Raw genomic sequence first — 19,011 nt, 5'->3', positions numbered from 1 at the left:
ATCGCACTGTGCATATGCATCCAAAGCAGCAGAGCTAAATCTAAATGAATCTGTGTATTTACTGTATAGAAAAGACAGTGTTTGTTAAAAAAGTCCACTTCCATCTATATCTACACAGTAAAGATTCTTCACATTCATATATATAACTTCATCATCACTGCAGAACATCGTGGCAGTAGGAGCAGGCTTCTGTGATGGCCTGGGTTTTGGAGACAACACCAAGGCAGCAGTGATTCGTCTCGGCCTGATGGAGATGATCTCCTTTGCCAAGGTTTTCTGCACTAACTGCCCCGTCTCACCTGCCACCTTCCTGGAGAGCTGTGGCATCGCCGACCTCATCACAACCTGCTATGGTGGACGCAACAGAAAGATTGGAGAGGCATTTGCCAAAACGGGCAAAGTACGAAACAGCTCGTGTCTCTCTCATGCCAGTCTTCCTCTTTTGTTATTAAAATGATAATAATGTGGCGCTCGTTGTCTCTCCTTGTAGACTATCGAGCAGTTGGAGAACGAGCTGCTGAATGGTCAGAAGCTTCAGGGCCCAGCAACAGCAACTGAGGTCCACCAGGTCTTGAAACAGAAAAACATGGTGGAGAAGTAAGTCTCTCTTGTGTTTTATTATTATCAGTATTGTATTTGACCTTTTTGCAATGAGTGATACTTACCTGTTTGGCATATGTTTGAGTTGGATACTCAAGAAGAAAGTGGTGCCATACAAACAAGTACACAGTGAAGTTGCTGGCACCAGCTTTTAGATTAATGAATATAAATGGCTCTTTCCAAAAATAAGCAAATTCACATGTCAGCACCTCTGAAGCTCACTAATGAGCTTGTTTGTTTAAAGTTACTGCTTCATATTTACTCTAGACACGAGAGTGATATCAGTCTTTTCATCTAACTCTGGCAAGAATGTGAATGTGGAACTATTTCCTTAATAATCTCCATTTGCCCTTGCAGGTTTCCTCTTTTCACTGCCGTTTATCAGATCTGCTTCAATGGCCACCCAGTCTCAGAGTTCATCAAGTGCTTGCAAAACCACCCGGAGCACAATTGAGGGACTGGTGACGGGATAGAAGTTTGGACAAACTTTCACACTACAATTACACTATCACCAAGGACATTAAAGGGGGACAGGTAGTCCTGACTCCTCATGTTTTAGTCTCAAACAGAGAAAAGAAAAAGTGGAGCAGACTTGCCTTCCACCTGCCTGAGCCACATGTGTTGACCTGCTGTTGTTACTGACAGAGGCATGCATTTGGTTTCCATGTCTGTCTTTACCGATTGCCGCACAAATCTTTTAAGTCTTAAAAGTTTTGAGAATTTGAATTGTTCTCCTTTACGACACACAAACCATGACCTGACTGTTATGAAATGTTACATAATACCTTGTGTAAAAGTGCCCTTGTTTTGTGAAGCACTGAAGGGGGGAAAAAAACCTAACCTGTCCCACTGTTTCATCATGTGGGCTTCCTAAAATATAACTGCTTACAATACAAAATCTATTTTGAAATAAAATATTGATCTTGTTTTATTTTTGTGCCTATTTATGTTTTCTTTTGAACGTGGTGGTGCATGCCTGCAGGACACACGCATACACTCAGGAAGTGCCCCACTGTAATCTGACCTGAGCTCAGTCTGGCTGCCACTCTAAACTCTTCACCTTTACCATTTCCTAGCACGTCTGCCTCAACCTTTCTCCAAGGCCACATCCTGGTTTCAGCCACAGCCCCCATATGTGATAGCTCCATTGTTCCAAATAGATTCTTGAATTTTCTGTAATTTATTTAGTGCAGTCATTAATGCCCTTGTTATTTCCCCCACTTAATTAAGTCGCAAATATCCCTGGAGGTGCAACAAAGCCATATGTCCATCTCCATATGCCAATATATCCCATCAATTTTCAGTCCCTGTTAGTCAGTGGCAGCCTGTTTGCTCTGGCCTTGAAATGAAAATCTGCATACTTCTGTTTTCTAATTAAACACACAGAAGCAACAGTCCTATCCATACAAGCCTTTTGATCACAGAAATGTGTTTGGTTTTAAATGTTTTTCAGCTGTGTCGCTCACTTATGTGAGTGGACTGTAAAGTTACATCATTAGGCACTTCTTTAAAACTGGACTCCCTAGCTGAAATCCCTTGCATAGTTATTGAGTCAACTGGCCTGTGAGATATCTAATAATAACTCTCTCCAAAGGAGCAAATGGTCATCTATAATTAGACGGGGCTACAGCCACCTCATACTCTGCAGAACAAGACAATACCATACCATTGTACTGCAGTGGAAATCCCAAAAATGTGTGTCATTTTAAAATTTTGTTTTATTTTAATAAACGGACACGAGGGTTTTACAATGAATTTCTGGCTAAGATGTTGCATAAAGTTTCTTGAGAATTTATAGTTGCATTACACCCACTGACCACTTGGGAGAGCAATCGCATCAATCACAAACTCATCGCTTAATCTGGTGGCTTTTTCTAAACTATCCGTGAGGCGCTACCAGTTGAGATAACCAAAAACAGGGATTCCTGAGAAGGAGCTGTTAAACCTCACAAGTTGTATGAGCACAACTCTGATATGCAGCTGTGCGTCTTAAAGTCAGGCTCTAGAAATTAAAGTGAAAGGATACGAATGCCATGCGTTCACACACATGTGCCCATCCCTTCAGCGAGGGAGGAGGGACTTGCTTCACTTCCTCAATTCTGCTCGGCAAGCAATATGAGTCAAGTTAGAGATAAAATCCAGGAACCTGCATTTGAAATTAAGTGAGTGGTTTATGCCAGCAAATTTAAAATGTCACTAATGAGAGGAGGGGAAAAAATCGTAATTCCTGTCTCTTCTGTCACACCAAGCCTCTGCACATCCTCCTTCACTGAATCCACGAACCTCCTATCTGGCAGCTTAATCTTCAACATATTTTCTCCATTATATTCACTATCCGTCCTCTGCACATGTCCAAACGATCTCAGCCTAATCTCTCTAGCATTATCTGCAAAACCTTTTAACCATAGCTGTTCCTCTGATATACTCATTTCTAATTTCCCAACAAAAATGTGAACATTTTCAGCTCTGTTACCTCCCATCTTTTTGTCAGTGTCACCTTCTCCTAACCATAAATCATAGAATGTGTCATTAATGTATTAAGTGTAATATACTTCACTACCTGTGCTCCTTGAAGCTTCACATGTATTCTGTCTTGCTTCTACTAACTTTGATTTTCTTCTCTCCAGAGCATACCTCCACTCTTAACTCTCAAAATTAAAAAGGTCACTAATGAAAAGACAGTCTTAATTCTTGTCTGTCTTTCTATTTAATAAGTGAAAACAGTTAATGTTCAGATGTGAGGATCGCTTCATAGTTTGCCTTTAAAAATATAAAGTTAGCAATCCCCAGCTATACAAGGAAGTAACAAAATTATTATGGCCACAATTCTAACTTAGTCAAATATTAATTAAAAAAAGAAAAGAAAAAAAGACGAGTGACAAATAATTTAAATGAGTGAACGATATTTTTAACGCTTTCTTACGTGAAATGTTATACCGTTATGTAGTCATGAATCTTATTTTGAAAACCCCCCACCGGAAGCGTAGCTAGTTTTGCGGTAATTTTATCACTTTTGCGGTAAAGTTGAGTGTGGCAGTCGGCATACAGAAGTAGCCCGGTGGGGGGGGCAGAGCAGGCATCCAACAAGTTTCACACATCTTTTCTTTGAGCCAAGAAATACTTTGCTCCAAACCGCGCGGGCACAGGGACGCGGGAAAATATGGCTGGTCTTTCAGCCTGGTTTTGGAACGAGAGGTTCTGGCTCCCTCACAACGTAACCTGGGCGGATCTGGAGAACCCAGCTCCCGGGGTGGAGTATCCTAAAGCCGGACACTTGTTTACCGCCTTACCGCTAGCTTTGGGAATTTTCGTCGTAAGGATACTCTTTGAAAGGTTCGTATTTAGCGCTCATGGCGTTATTTCTTCTTTAAAAGGGGGAGAGGGGGAATCTCCAAAAGTTAATTTTAACGGATGCTGTGCCCATCAGCAGGAAGATGTGTAAGCTAGCAGTGGGAGGACCACTCTCTTTAAATCACGGGTTCCCAACTTTTCTCACGCCAAACAGCCATTTCGTTATAGTCAGTGACTCAGCCTCCAAACTGCTGTCTCAACTGCATTTTTATTTTGTAGTTTCTTGTCCTTTTTCACTTCAAATTTAAGGTTAAACATGATCAAAGAAGGCTAACACGGTGGGAAGTTTACTAATGGTGATTTTGCCGGAACACTCCCTTGTCAAAAATAACATCTCAGGTGAAGCTTGTTTAGTAATCAGAGTGTGCGTTTTTAGTTGTCTTGTGGGGGTAAAGAAGAATATGTAGCTATCGCACTGCTAGTCCGCTACTTCATATCAAACCGGCACATCCTCTCGTCACATAGTATATGATTAGGAACCATCCGTAAAACGGTTGGGTTGTGCTTTTGTTCATTCTGCATAATTGAAGAAGGGACACGCAGTGTTTCGTACCTTTGGATAGTAGCCAGCTGCAGGCCCTGCCACACAACTAAATGTCTTGAAGGCATTTGACTCTGTCACTGCACAACAATGAGTTTTCATTATTTGTTTTTATAGTTGAGATATTCTTGTCTTGAGATATCTGATCTTCTTCCTCAAGTGCAGGTTTACTGCTTTAATTGTGATTTATTTATTGTTTTTTAAAAGATAGCATGTGGCATTTCCATGGCAGGTGTTGGCTGTTACAGGTGGTGCATAAATGTACCGACCCCTTTAGAAGATCTCACAGTTGCTTAATTTCAACCGTTTCTGTGATTTAGCCTGTCTGTCTGGAAAATGAGCGATAGAGGGGATGTTGAAGATTAAATTTGAAAAACCCTTTCCAGACCTTGTAAAGAAAATGAATCCGTCACTGGTTTCCCATCTGAGTTGCCGCCACAATAGCTGACAGACCTGAGTGATAACAGGAAAACCACAGTCTGTTTTGAGCTGTGCTACGGACTGACCTGATAGGGCGGTTTCACAAATGTCAACTTGTTGTTTGATTGAAAGTTTTGATGAAGGGTTTGTTTTGAAGTCGATGTGTTGGGAAAGGTTTTGTCTGCTTATCAGTTTTTCAAGCTTGACAAACCAGTCGTGGAGGTGTGCGTAGTGCATTGCTTCAGTGAAATGGCATGAAGCTGAGCTCAGATAAAGCCCTAAATTCATGTTTTAGAAACTCATTAGCTAGGATTATTTAACACTTGTGTTATTTCATTTCTTCATTTAAAAAATAAAAATCCTGTTTCTCTCAATGTAGAAGATGTAGGATGTCAGCTTGTGGAGAAATATCACAGGTGTGATCTAGTACTTTGATATTTCTGAGGAAGTAATGAACAAAGAAACTGTACAACAGTTATCTGGTCGGTGTGGGATAACATGTTTCTGGCAGCGCTTCTCCTACTTTCACTGTGCAGGGAGAAGAGGATAAAGCTCACAGTGCTTGTACACAGTATATGGAACAGCTGTTTGGCCTCGGTGTTGCATATGTATGTGAACATGTATGACTGCTTGTTTGTCCTTTTTCTGCTCTAATCCTAGAGGTTACTTTCGAGTGCTCCCTTATTTCCCAGGGGGTCACCATAGCAGATGGATCTGCATGTTTGATTTGGCACAGATTTTTGTGCCAGATGCCCTTCCTGACACAACCCTCCCATTTATCTGGGCTTGGGACCAGTGGCGTACTAGCATGTGACCCCCTGAGGCTGGATTGGTGTCTCCTCCCAGTCAGAAACTGGGCAACTTTCATGTCTGAGGCACATGTGCTAACCTCTATAATTAACCTATTTTATGTAAAACATTACTTGTATATAGATGTTTTGTTTAAAAAAAAACAAAAAAAACAACAACAAAGGTTTATGGAACAAAAAAAGTTGTTCAAATATGCTGGAGTTTTAACCTCTTTGGACAACAGAAATTTGCCACGAAGTTTTTTGTTTTTTTTCCATAGTGTATGTATGTAATTATGATAAAAGCAATAATCACATTTACTTTGGAAAGACATTAATCGTTCAACATGATTGTTCTGTTATTTTACACAAATGTAATCTTTTCATCCCAATTATGTTATAATTCGAAGTAAAATTTGTAATTGAATTGCAAAAGTCAAATTAAACACCCCGGCTTAAATATATGTGCAGTTTTTGGTTTTGCACCAATAATGAACCACCTCAAAATATCAGGTGTTCACAGGAAGCGCTGAAAGCAGGCAATTGTTTCTGGATGTGTTTGTCCAGAACCTTGCACTACGTCATGCATCCCTAGTTTCTTTTGGTCAGCTGTTGCACATGCTGCTGCTTTTATTTGCTCAATAAATGAACAGTGCCAGTTCTATTGTGACACAGAACCACATGACAAGCATTGTATATTAAAGGATAATGCGCAAAATAAAAAAATCCTGTAATAATCTTAAAAGATTGAACAAAACTTTAATTGTATCATTCTGTAAGCTTTATTCAGATGATTGTCTTTAGGTATTTTAAAGGACCTGTATTTCTCAAGAAATTTCCACAAGGTTAAGAGTTCATCCATGTGTTTTTACAGCAGGCCTAAGCCCCGGGAAGATTAAGCAAATCTGTCCCCTGACATCAAAAGCATGACGGTCTGAAATTCCCTCTGAACATCGCCTTTGCAAAAATGAACACCAGAGTCCAGGCTCTGGGGCTGCTTCGCCCTGATATGTGTAGGCCAAAACTTTGAATAGTCAATGTGTATCAATGCTACACAATATTATGCAAGTTCCTGTAACTCAAACCAGTACTGCTACCCCTAGCAGAGAGATTATTTTAAGGGTAAAACTTTCTCTTGAAAAACTTAAACATTGGTTATTTGGGGGGAAAATGCAGGTAGCGTCACAACAAACAACAAACAGATGCTGACGCCAAGAACTAGACCTCTGCTGGTGCACATGACATATAGAAACACACAGGAAAGAAGGGAATCTTCTTAACAGGACAGCCAGGACAGACGGACGATTATAATATGAGCTATTTCTGTTAGTATTAGGTAAGTACTATTGCTACTCAGGGGTGAGTTTACACTTTACACTTTGAGGGACATCTCGAAACAAAGTGTTCAACTTTGGCTGGTTAAATTTTGACGTAGTCAAGTGCCTGTAAATAAGGAGCAATCAGATATTGGAGGTGGTGAAGGGGAGCTGCTGAGCTGTTCGATAAGAAGCACATGGCACTGAGCCACCTGTCTCAGGTGCCAAAGCTGCTACTCAGGCCCTCTCTGATGAGAAGGTGTCCTCCGACAGCCTCGTGCAAGGTGATGTTATCAGAGAGCATTTACTGCGTGACTGTCTCATTCATTTATTAATCAGAAGGGAAAAAAAGCACATCACAGCTTTAGTTCCTACTCTGCTAAAGGAAATAAAGCTTGTAGCATGCACAGCACTGCACTCACACATGGTTCACACACAGGTTCAGTACACTTATGTCACTGTTGGAGAGTGAGCTCAATTTTTCTTTTTTTATCATTTCAAGGAGTTACTCAGCCTAATCCAACCAAAAAAACGACACGCCAGTAGGCTTACGTTATGATTGTTATTTCAGCATGCGCTGGATAGCTCAAAATACTAATAAACCCAATCACCTTAGCTGTTGTTGCCATGCAAAAGAGGGAAATAATAGGTGGAAGTCTTAGCAAATTTAGCTCTGTGTAGGTGGCTCTTAGAACAAAGCATGGTGCCATAGTTAATTTCAGATCTCAGAATTTAAAACTGATCTAACTTAAGCTACAAATTGTGTTTTGTTTTTTCTTTTAACACTTTATAGATTAGCATCAGAAACCCCTCAGGATCTGTGGTAATAAACCTCGTTCTTGTTCCAGCATGTATAAGTCCTACTGTTTTATCAGACAATATTATTTGATAACATCCTCTAACGATTAGATAACGTATCAAAATCTTACATTTCACCTTCTACTGTTACTGTCTTCAAAGCATATGCCTTTGTCCTCGAAAAGCTAGGTTCACTCATGACGTTATTTGCAGGATTTGTCTTTTGCCTCCAGGCAGTGCCTCACTCTGACTAACCCAGTAACAGCCCCCCCACCCCCGTTCTGGACCAGTTCATTCTTGTTCGATCGTAATCATCGTTTTGCCACTGGAGCTTATTTTCTAGATGTGAGCAGGCAGGCAGTTTTGCGTGTGCAAGCCATTGTAGGCCATGTCATGAGTTGTTAACAGTGTCAAAACTACAACCTGAGATGTATATAGGATAATAATTAGCCAAACCTGGTTTCCTAATCTGCTGCGGTACCTTTGGTCTGTGTCCTCATAAACTCTGTTATTCTATATTCTCTGTTCGTCTCCTTGTTGAGAGTTCAATGTCCTGACTACATAATCTAACCTTGTCTCTTCCCAAAGTCATGCTTCCATGTTAAGTCATTTGTGTTTCAAAACACATGCTGTAAAATCAATTCAAATGAAGGCCACAATTGCGTCGAATACTCTGCTATAATTAGCCTGTGCTTCAGCCGCCGCTCTGGCACTGGAAGGTTTACCAGCGTCAAGGTGGTACGTAGATCAGTGCTCTTCCCTTCACAGCTGTTCAGTACAGAGACCACACCAAGCCTGTCTCCTGGTAACAGGCCTTGTGTTGGTTAGGTCGTCAGTTTCTGAGAAGAAACAGGCATGTTTTGACATTTAACATAAATAGGTTAGCTTACACATGTTAGCTCTGCAGGCTCAGACTTGAATGAATATTTGTTAATTCATGCTTTCCTTTATCATAAATTTAAGGACCAGTTGCACCCAGAACAACCTTGTGGTTGTTGCTTGTGTCTGTGACACGTCAACTCGCGTTTTGAGTGTGCAGCCATTTAATAGAGATTGCAAGAGAGCTAATGTAGGCACTTAACTCTGGCGTCAGTTAAGAGCTGCACACTTTGTCGCATTCAGCACCGTGCAACCTCTGAGCTTTTATTTGATCAAAATGCCAAACACTGATCCTTGCATGTTGCCTTTACTTGTAAAGTGTTTTATGCTCACGGTGCACTGTAAAACATGGACTGCCTTGAGTAATGTTTAACAACATCGTGCCACATGGAACTCCTCTATCAAACTTCTCTGCAGAAGTAGGTGTACTTTGGATTTCGTTTTTTTCTTTTGCACCAGTATGTTACAGTCATCATGCCACTCCAGTTCACTCTCAGTATTATGTTCAGTTTGTGAAGCGAAACTCAAATGACATTTAAAACCACCTATTTTTATTTTTATTATAGAGCCACATGTGGCTCTAAAATATGTCTTTATTTTCTTTGAACTTTATGAAGAGGGGTTAAATACACTGTCTACTTTTGTATGATGTTGTATAAGTTATATAACCAAGCTACCTTGAAACGGCATACTTGTCATTGCTCTTGTGATTTTTAGCACAAGGAGAACAAAGTACTGAGAGGTAATTGTCTTTCTTACGGGGAAGGAGACAAAAAAACAGGGAGGACTAGAAGCTTGAGTGGTTTCATGTTAGACAAAAGACATTGATTTTTAGATTTGTGAGAACTTTTTCTTCTCTCTTTTGCGTTACTCATAAAGCAACACAAAGGCACTCAGGCTATTTTGTGATGAATTGCAGTTTCCCACCACTCTGTACACCACCAGCACAATAGAAGTTTAAACATGTAGAGGATTTTACTGCAATTCAGTCTGGTTTGCTATTGCTAAACTTGGACTTACAAAACCTATTTGTATACCAGAGATTTATGTTTTAATCTTAATGGATCTATATTATCAAACCTAAACCTTCTTGCATACTGGATAGAGTAAAGATAAGACGTGAGTGCATATCGAATTATAAAGCATTATAAATCCTGGATCTTAATTGGTCAAATGGGCAGGAGGTTAGGGTAACCCTAACCCCATATTGATGTATGCATGCATGAAAGTCTGTACACCTCTGCAACATAACGATCAACAGTGATATACAGCAGCATAAACTCAGTTATTTTTATTTACATAAATAACAAATGATATTGCAAGTGTCTGATTATATTTACCTAGCATGCCACTATCCTGCTCTACATTTTTGTTCTTAGACTCTCTTGAGGTAGCTTTGCATGATTAAAAGTTCAAAATAATCCCTATATATCTTACTCTTGATCTTAGAGCAGTTCCTCAGGTTATCCTGTCTGAAACAAAACATGTTAACTTTCTTGCCTCCCTTTAAAGCAGTTACTCTAAAACTTTTTCTGGCGACCTCACAAGTTTATTAATTTAAACATTACATTTTGTTAAATAAAAGCAGGCAAACTCACATTTTCTTTAGGAAAAAAAACAGTCATTCAGACCCAGCTAAACCACATCTTTAAGCCAGCTGTTTTCTGATTGGCAGCCACCCATAAACGCAACAGTTCTGTGAGATGATCCACTCTCTAAGATGCTCCCCTCTCACTGACATCATAAAGACCCAGCAGTAGAAGAAAACTTTCTAAGTGACAGCTTTTAGAGCTTTTGGCTTTGCACATATGCTGACCTCTTTATTTGAAATTTTGGCCATGTTTAATATGTCCATCTATTTGAAATATTTGACAGACAATGAGAAAAAGTAATAGATCCCATTTTTAAAATATTTTCTAAAAGAAGGAAATTGGCTTAAATTTGTCAAAGGAGCTTGCAAAGAAAAGCGTCTGGACTTCTTTAAGTTGCTTGAAGACGTTTCACCTCTCATCCGAGAAGCTTCTTCAGTTCTAAGGTCAAATGGTGGGGATCTGGGACTCTCCACTCTCTCTTTGACTACGATGACCTGGATGACTGAGAACCTTCACAGACTTAAATTTGTCAAGTTTACCTGTTTCTGAGCCCCATTCACTCAGTTTCATTTTTATTTATTAATTGTTTTATTTTTATTTTATTTTTAAAGACAAGAATGTCAATCTCATTGATAGGGTAACACAATCATTGCCAAAGTAACAGTGGGAGGACACAGTCGTGTCCAGAACTTCTGGAGGTAATATTAAATACTACTGCATCATGTGTGATTACTTCCCCAGTGACCATCTCCCCAGAAAATGTGATGCTCTGGAAAATCAGTGCATGTGACTCGTGTTTAAGCTTTTATTCATGTTTCTCATTTGCTCCATGTGCACAGTTTATAGGTTTAGTAATACAATAGCTTCCTGGAAAAAAAAATACCAGAGTCTTGTGAAATAAATCTAGAGTATTAAAGTTATACCAAAACAAATATTTAAACTTTCTTTTATCGCTTACTGACTACATTTTTTCCAAACCTCCTTCAATACTCTAAGTTTATTTGAAGGAAAGTTCAGCAGTTTACCTCAAACCGCAGTATCTTAAAGTTGTGTTTGTGGGACATGATATTTCAGACTTTGTGACACTGTGATGATTTACAGAATACCACTGGCATGAACTGTATCTTGTGTTTTTGTGCAGCTACACTAGGGCACCGGCTGTAGTCGTTAATTGTCTCCTTAACAACAGGCTGAAGTGACTCACAGCTCTCGTACAATAAATACATGAATATGCTTTTGTACATAGAGATTTGAATCTGAAGCTTCCTTACATAAACTTGTAACATCACTACGTGTAGGCCAGAAGAAGCAGCTTAGGAAATGACTGTGGCAACACACTCACTGCTACATTGTCTTCAGTGGAATGTTTTTTGCTTCCTTTTTTCTGTATTACAGAAGAAAATCCATGTTTGCAAATCACAGGATTGTTCTGTTGTAATTTGTAGCAGTCTAGATTTAAGCTCATCAGTAATACAGTTTAAACACATAGTTTAAGGCCATTGTTTCTGCTGCACAATCTGGACAAGTATCAGAATTTGACCTTTGCGGCTACTAGACTGTGCAGCTGTTGATTTAAAGTTGCACTAGGTGAGTGTAGCACTGTCCACCTGCCATACCACATACTGTGTGACAAGTCAGAACAATGGAAGTGCAGTAAGCACAGCTCTCACTACAGAGAGGAGGAGCAGGATAAGAAAGTAATGCAGGATGTTTCCTGTGGGGAAAGCACCGAATCATGCGCAGCTTGGTTGAGAGATGAATGATTGGTCTACCACATAGACGGTATTAAAAAAAAAAAAAAAAAAAAGGGACGTAGCTTCAGGATCTGAAAAATAAAGTGAGGACCACAGGGGTGATGCAGGCCACTGCAAAAAGTCTTCCATTCCTATAGAAGGCTGTGGGGGAAAAGGACTTCTCACCTCTGGAAACACTTTTGTGATGAGTTTGTAGTTTCAGTCACTGGCCACCCCTCCACCAAGATGGCAACAGTTAAAATGTTCAGGTTATAAAAGTCCAAACTCATTTACTGTTTACAACTTGAGCCAAGATGATTAAAAAAGAGAGCGTTCAGACATCAAGGTCTCTCTAACAGAAGTAAAACTCAGGGTTTTGTAGCGTAACCTGTGGAATGATTATCAATTGCCTACAGGTGCCTTTGTTTCCGGATTGCTGAGGTGCTCACCGCACTCATATCACTCTCTGTCACTCCTCGTTTGCTATCACCGGACCTGTCTTTAGCCCATCTGCACCCACAAAATTCCCACAGTAGAACAGGCCGCTGGGGCCTGGTTACACTTGCAGGATGAGCATGTCTGCACAAATGATAAAACCTGTAGGTTGATACCAATATACTACCATAGGTAGGTAGGTATCACCTTACAGCATGTATCTGTCACGCTCTAATGGATAATCTGCATATTACAGCCTGCACAGAACAGTAATCAGCCAGCATAAAAAAACAAGTGGCCTGTGAAATTGTTTGTGATTACAGGCAGTAATACATTTAAACCTGCTCTCAGCATATGACACTGTGAACTGTTTGCCTTGCCTGTTGAGCCACAGCATGTCTTTAGCATTTAGACAGACATTTGTGGTTTCTTTCCTCGCTAAAAGTGCCAGTTGAGTCATAATGCAGAACAGATCTGCAGGCAGGGATCACACAGGCTCAGAATGCCCATCCCAGAGTCTGCGTGGGCTAAATAGAGAATTTGTTTGTAAATTATTTTTGAATATATTCAAACCTACCGTGGACCTGAAGCTGTATGTGGGGAAAACAAGCTGACCCAAATAAATCGATGCCTGACTGCTGTGCATTGTATGTTTGCCAAACTTGCTGTCTACAACAAAGACACTCTAGACTGAAACTCTTACTTGAAAAAGAAAATGTACAAATTTCACAGATTACATACTGTGTTTCTCCGTATTAAACCACGAAGAAAGATGCTGCCTGACAAAGGATTGAGAGATACTTAAAAATCCTGCCAGAATTGGCCATGTATGTCTCATCTGAAATAGCTTGTGTGCATGCCTTAGCAACAGAAAGTGACTTTCCATCTCTCATCGCTGTCACAGATTTATTGCCGGTCCCTGTGCCCGAAGTCTCCACATTCATCAGGGTGCTGGAAGAAGAGCTCAGCCCAATGCAGTGCTGGAAAAAGTGTTTACATCCATCACAAAGGTTTGCATGACTTATTTCACTCTATTAAACATTTTGGTGCACAAGCATCAGTGCTCTTTGATATTATGCCTGAGTTCATTCATGTTATCTGTCAAATCAAGACGAACACGGGACTTGTGTTAATATTAAAAGTGCCTCGAGACACAAAATCCACCGAATTAAGATTTAACTCAAAGGCTGACATAATACAGTCATGTTTGCCTGGTTTTATGGCATTTCTGTGTGGTGGGGTGTGTTAAAGACTTCAGAAAAATCCTCTTTTCTCGCATGTGATTGCTACTGGTATTCTGCCCAAAGAAACTGCTGACATAAACATCAGCTTTTCTCTGTTTATTCATTTACCGTAGTGTTGATTCATTAAAAGCTCTGTTTAGACTGTGCTTATGTTAGAATTTTATTCTTATTCTTACATATTTTTTTTGTCATCACTAATTGGTTATTTTCACCCAAATAAATGAAAATAAGAAAAGGTCGTAGTTTTGATATAAGTAAGTGCTTATGCGAAGAGAAAGAATGTTTGCACTCGAGATTGGAACTTAAACGGTCTTATAGTAAGCACATACGATTTAGTAGGTACGCTGAGAAGTAACTCTGATCTATATCACTTTTATTTCTTTGTAACCTTATTGCTGTGGCCCTTACACAATAGTCGCAGTTTCTCTTGTAACCTGTTGGAAAAATTAATTGCCCAATCCTGGAATTAAAGAAACTGTTGCTGTTGTAACTATTTCATGCGTAGTTGGAAAACATGTTAAAATGATCAGCTTTTTTTTTTCTATACCATATGTTCACAAATTATATGCTATCATGATGTAAATTCCAATAGTGACAATTTTATTGTACACTCAACAAAGCCAATACAATACCTGTCTGTCATCAGATGCAGTTAAGCGGAAATATTTCTCCAGCATTTTTGTTTCCCTTTCTGTAAATAACACCACAGGCAGACAGTGCAGAACTGTCGATGGGTGCAGTTAAACTCCACCTGATCATATAGCAACTTTTCCCTACTAGGTCTTACAACTTCTGACAACTTTTTAAATATCTAATAACTTTATATGATCTCAGTTTGATAAGAAGTCTCAAAATTTTAACCTCAAATTGTTGTTTATTAACAAAGCAATAATACACAGGCTGGATTTCTAAAATAACCAAGCATATTTTATTTCCCTCGGGTTTCCAGTTTATTTATTTTGTCTTTGTTCTCATGACAGAATCCAGACTCTCGCCATCTGGATGGCCTGTCCAAGCAGCTGGACTGGGAGGTGCGAAAGGTCCAGCGTTGGTTCAGACACCGCAGGAACCAAGACAAACCCAGTACACACACTAAGTTCTGCGAGAGCATGTAGGTTAACTCCTATTGTGCTCACCTTTAACCTCTCTGCAGGCTCAAGTAAACTGTGGATTTGTTTTTGTGTTGATGACGTGTGATGGTGTGCGTATGTCCCAGTAGTTTATTTGTTTGTTTGTTTGTTTTTAAAATTTGGTTATTTGATTAGATCTTTTTATTTGCCTGGTCCTTCAAGGTCTTTTTCTTGTTTTGACTTGGATTAAATTAACATTTAGATTCAGGATCAGTTTACGCTGGAGTAGGAGTAGAGACCGTGCACTCTAATTCTCAGCATTATTTTACATTTGTTGTTCTGTGGTTTTTGGTTAAAATGGTCCATTTCTTCTCCTACTTCTAGGTGGAGATTTACATTTTATTTGTGTATATTTACATATGGGTTCCAGTTTCTGTGGCAGGTGAGCACACCCACAAATGAAGCTTTGATACTGTGACAACAGTTTTGTTACCAATGTTATTTGATATTTGTTAGAAGTCGGTGTATTTAATAGTATTGGCAATGTTTGGTTAAATAATGTGCTTTTGTCTTTACTTATTTTTAGTCCCCTTGGATGTGGGATACACGGCATTGTTGGTACGGTTACCCCTACCAGGTATGTTGTATCTCTAATAATTCCTTAAAGTCCATTAAACAAGCAGTGTAACCATAACAGTCATTCCCAAATTGAAGCAACCAAATGAAGAATAAACTATTGATTTCTTGGTGATTGGACTGTACTCAGTGTTCTGTGAAAAGCTGTACTAAATAAACTGATGCACAGAAAGCCATGTGCAGATAAGTAGCTAATGTTGACTTTTTTTTCCCCCTGTCAGACTGTCACTGCAGAAGCATTATCAGTATCTGTTTGTTCTTACTTCACTTCCTGATCTTCGGTACACAATAATGTGTCATAAAAACCAGCCTGACTACTATTTATAGCTCACAGACATTGCTTTCCTGTTGATAGCCCTATATTATGCTGAGATTAAAGCTAATAGTAATTCAGTTCAATTCAGTTTTATTTATACAGCGCCAAATCACAACAACAGTTGCCTCAAGGCACTTTATATTGTAAGGTAGACCCTACAATAATACATACAGAGAATAACAATCATATGATCCCCTATGAGCAAGCACTTTGGCAACAGTGGGAAGGAAAAACTCCCTTTTAACAGGAAGGATGCTATACTATAATCTTCTGTTCTTGTTGGCTGGCCTGATTTTTAAAAAATTCTGAAATATTTTAAATGTACTGAATGAACCTCACAAGTTTTACAGGCACTGATGTGTTGATTGTCATTTAAGAAAAGTGAAGGACATTTGTCATACACTTTTTATCATATCATATGTGCGTCAGGCTTTTATTGAACGACATCAAATACAAGAAATTGAATGCGTGACACTTTTTTTATGCTTTACTTCTCAGGTACTTTTATCACACATGTTTGTAACAGAATTTATCAGTCACCACCAAATTTATTTTAATAAACTAAATCTAGCATTGAATTGTAGTTTTTAATATGAGAAGAATTTTTAGTTAACTCTCATAAAAATAACCGAAACACTGTTGTAAAGTTACTATGATAAAATAAAAAATGTGCAGAAAATGTGGTTTAAGTTTGTTATCGCAACCTGTCTAATCGGGCTTTGTTGCAAATCTGCATTGAGATATTGACTTTGAGTCAGATCCCATCAAAAGTGCTTTGATTAAATTGAGTTACCTTTTTCTGAACTTCCAAGTAATGCTCCCCTAACAGACAGCCTTCATGAAGCAGTAAGTAAAACGATTAATAATGAAGCTGAACAAGTTAAAAGAATAAATAAGTGGAATATGCAAGCTCAAAACAAGAAAGATAAGAAATAATTACAAAATACAAAAATTTTGGTTTGCACTATGACTGGCAGGAAGCGGTTCACTGGAAAGCACAGCCTCATACAATATTGCAACATTATGACATCATTCTGATTCACTAGGCAAAGATCACGTTGTGCACTGCGATGTTTTGCAACACTCCAACAAGTGGTGACAGCGTGGCGGTCTCTAGAAGAGTTTTAAAACCGGCACTTAAAATAAGTGAAAGTCATTCAAACCTTCCTCCTGCTTTCTCTCTCTCTCTCTCTTCCCTTAGGCCATGACTCCAGGTCTTTATCACTACTATGTGACAGAACTGGCCTTCTACTGGTCGCTCATGTTCTCCCAGTTTACCGACATTAAAAGGAAGGTGAGGGGAACACTGATCACGTGTTTGCTAGATCAAATCGCAACAGATACTCCACAGCTGCAACTTTCTGTTAAACATTGGTCAATAAGTCTTTTGTTCCTTATTTGGCAGAGGCAGAGAAAATGAGAATGGGTGTGTATGTGATGCGGGGTTTTTCACATCTATGCACATAACATTAAACCTTAATTTTGACTTTGCTTTATTAACCGAAAAACCAAAACAAAAAACTCTTACAGTCACATGTGTTATATTTTTTTGGGAGGGGGAAGGGTGAAGCCGATGCTGCTCAGTCTGGATTCCTTGCATTTTCAGCACCAGGGCGCCCACTGTCATGTGATTGCAGGCTAGAGCAGGCCTAAGTCTGTTAGAAGGCTAGAAGTTCCACAGAAACGCAGCGTATGAGAGGTTGTTTGTTACAGCTGTTGGCGCTTTCCTTTAATGTCTTAATTTTTTTTTCTTTCTATGCAACAAATGCCTGGCAAGTGTTTTAATTAAGCAGCTTCCAAATTTCCTAACCTGTTAATTTAATTAACCATATTTGCTTCTACTCAGGTGATTGCTTCACCGCCAGATTTTTTTCATCCTTCGCTCTATTTTTGCTTCGTGTAAGAAAAATATTGTGTGAATATCTATATTAAAGGATTTTCCAAACAGGTAAAAGGGACTTTACAGATTAAAGGTTTTAGGGCCTGTCAGAACAATCTGAGATAACAGTTTAATGTCCTATAGGCAGGAGATGTTAGCACTGTATGCTAATGGTATCTGACACACAAATGCTAACTGAGGTTTAACAGACTATCAGTGCATCTGTCTCTCAACCCCTGCAGTCTGCTGCTAAAGCCCAGACGACCTGACTGTCAGATGCATGTTTTCTGCTTTAGCATTAGTCGCGTGTGTGTGTGTCCAAGTCTTGCTGATTGGATGCCACATTTCAGTTTAATTGAGTTTTAACTCTTTACTTGCAGCTGCTCCAGATACTACACTTTACTATATTTACCTTTGGCCTTCTGAGGCCCAGCCTGCAGGAAGTAGTATTAACACTTTGTAGTCAATTGTGCACCTTTGACATTACATTGCAACATTTTTGTGGGTTTTCTTGTGTGTCTTCCACATTTCAAACCCCTCAGTTTTATTGTTCAGTCCCTACAACGACCACCACCACTTCTGTTGTGTTTGTTATTTCATTATCTTTTTGAAATATAATGAGATTTGATGTGATTCACAATTTAAAGTTAAATCAGTGACTGCAAGCTACCTGCTTTCTCAGGAAACAAAGCAGCCACAAACTGTAACATTTCCACTTCAGTATCACAGTTGGTATTGGGTTTCTTGTTAAAAGCTGTCTTTGGTCTGCACCAAACACATCTGCCGTCACTAATGCCAAACCTGATTACTCGGTTCAGGCGACATTATGCCAGCAGGCCTGGAATTTGCCAGTATGTTGATTGGGAAACTACTGTGGACATCAAAGCCTTTTTTTTTTTTTTTTTTTTTCTCTCCGGCCTGGAAACTTCTATTTCAGTTTACAGACAAATACTTTGACACCAACCGCTGCAAGAGTTACCTGCTGGTTCTATGATTGAAATGAAGTTTATCTTGGAGATTGCTTTTGGCATTAAATGATTTGTCGTTAAGTTGCATTTTTTTCAGGACGGCTGCTTTTGCCTTTTCTGAAAGTAGAGTGATTTATGTTCTGTTAATTTGCCAGACATCCTGAAGCATTTTAGTTGTCAGCGCAGTGACATTTAGTTGTTTATTTGCTTTTATTTTTCATAGGCGATCGCAGCTTAATGTTATGCATGCCCTTCTTTTCCATCGTATATAAATTATGACTGAGGTTTTTGGGTTGCTTTTAGTGTTTATTTTGACTTTCTTCTCTCTAGATTTTTGTGTCTGTGGGAGAGGAAAACTTTAATATGGTCATCTCAGCCTGGCTAACCTGCTATGCAAAGAACAAGAAATATTTTGAGGCAATAATTGTGCAGAACTATTCTAGTA

The 19,011-nt window shown here is 39.2% G+C and overlaps 2 protein-coding genes across 2 annotated transcripts in view; both read left to right on the top strand.

The window, feature by feature from the left end:
• LOC102192578 (glycerol-3-phosphate dehydrogenase [NAD(+)], cytoplasmic) overlaps positions 1–1,531 on the top strand; it is a 4,129-nt gene extending 2,598 nt beyond the window's left edge. Inside the window, exons 6-8 of the mRNA XM_005729833.1 lie at positions 164–400; positions 491–597; positions 958–1,531. Coding sequence (XP_005729890.1) covers positions 164–400; positions 491–597; positions 958–1,054 — 441 coding nt within the window. The 3' untranslated portion in view covers positions 1,055–1,531. The remainder of the gene's footprint in view (positions 1–163; positions 401–490; positions 598–957) is intronic.
• Positions 1,532–3,587: 2,056 nt separating this feature from the next.
• Positions 3,588–19,011, top strand: part of cers5 (ceramide synthase 5) — a 23,066-nt gene continuing 7,642 nt past the window's right edge. Inside the window, exons 1-7 of the mRNA XM_005729832.1 lie at positions 3,588–3,933; positions 13,358–13,463; positions 14,678–14,808; positions 15,152–15,209; positions 15,354–15,404; positions 16,921–17,013; positions 18,851–18,868. Coding sequence (XP_005729889.1) covers positions 3,761–3,933; positions 13,358–13,463; positions 14,678–14,808; positions 15,152–15,209; positions 15,354–15,404; positions 16,921–17,013; positions 18,851–18,868 — 630 coding nt within the window. The 5' untranslated portion in view covers positions 3,588–3,760. The remainder of the gene's footprint in view (positions 3,934–13,357; positions 13,464–14,677; positions 14,809–15,151; positions 15,210–15,353; positions 15,405–16,920; positions 17,014–18,850; positions 18,869–19,011) is intronic.

Source organism: Pundamilia nyererei, unplaced genomic scaffold (genome assembly GCF_000239375.1).
Source record: "Pundamilia nyererei isolate P.nyererei 1_Seehausen unplaced genomic scaffold, PunNye1.0 scaffold00034, whole genome shotgun sequence".
NCBI lineage: Eukaryota > Metazoa > Chordata > Actinopteri > Cichliformes > Cichlidae > Pundamilia > Pundamilia nyererei.
Note: the sequence above shows the minus strand (reverse complement) of the source record. Positions and strands in the feature narration are given on the sequence as shown.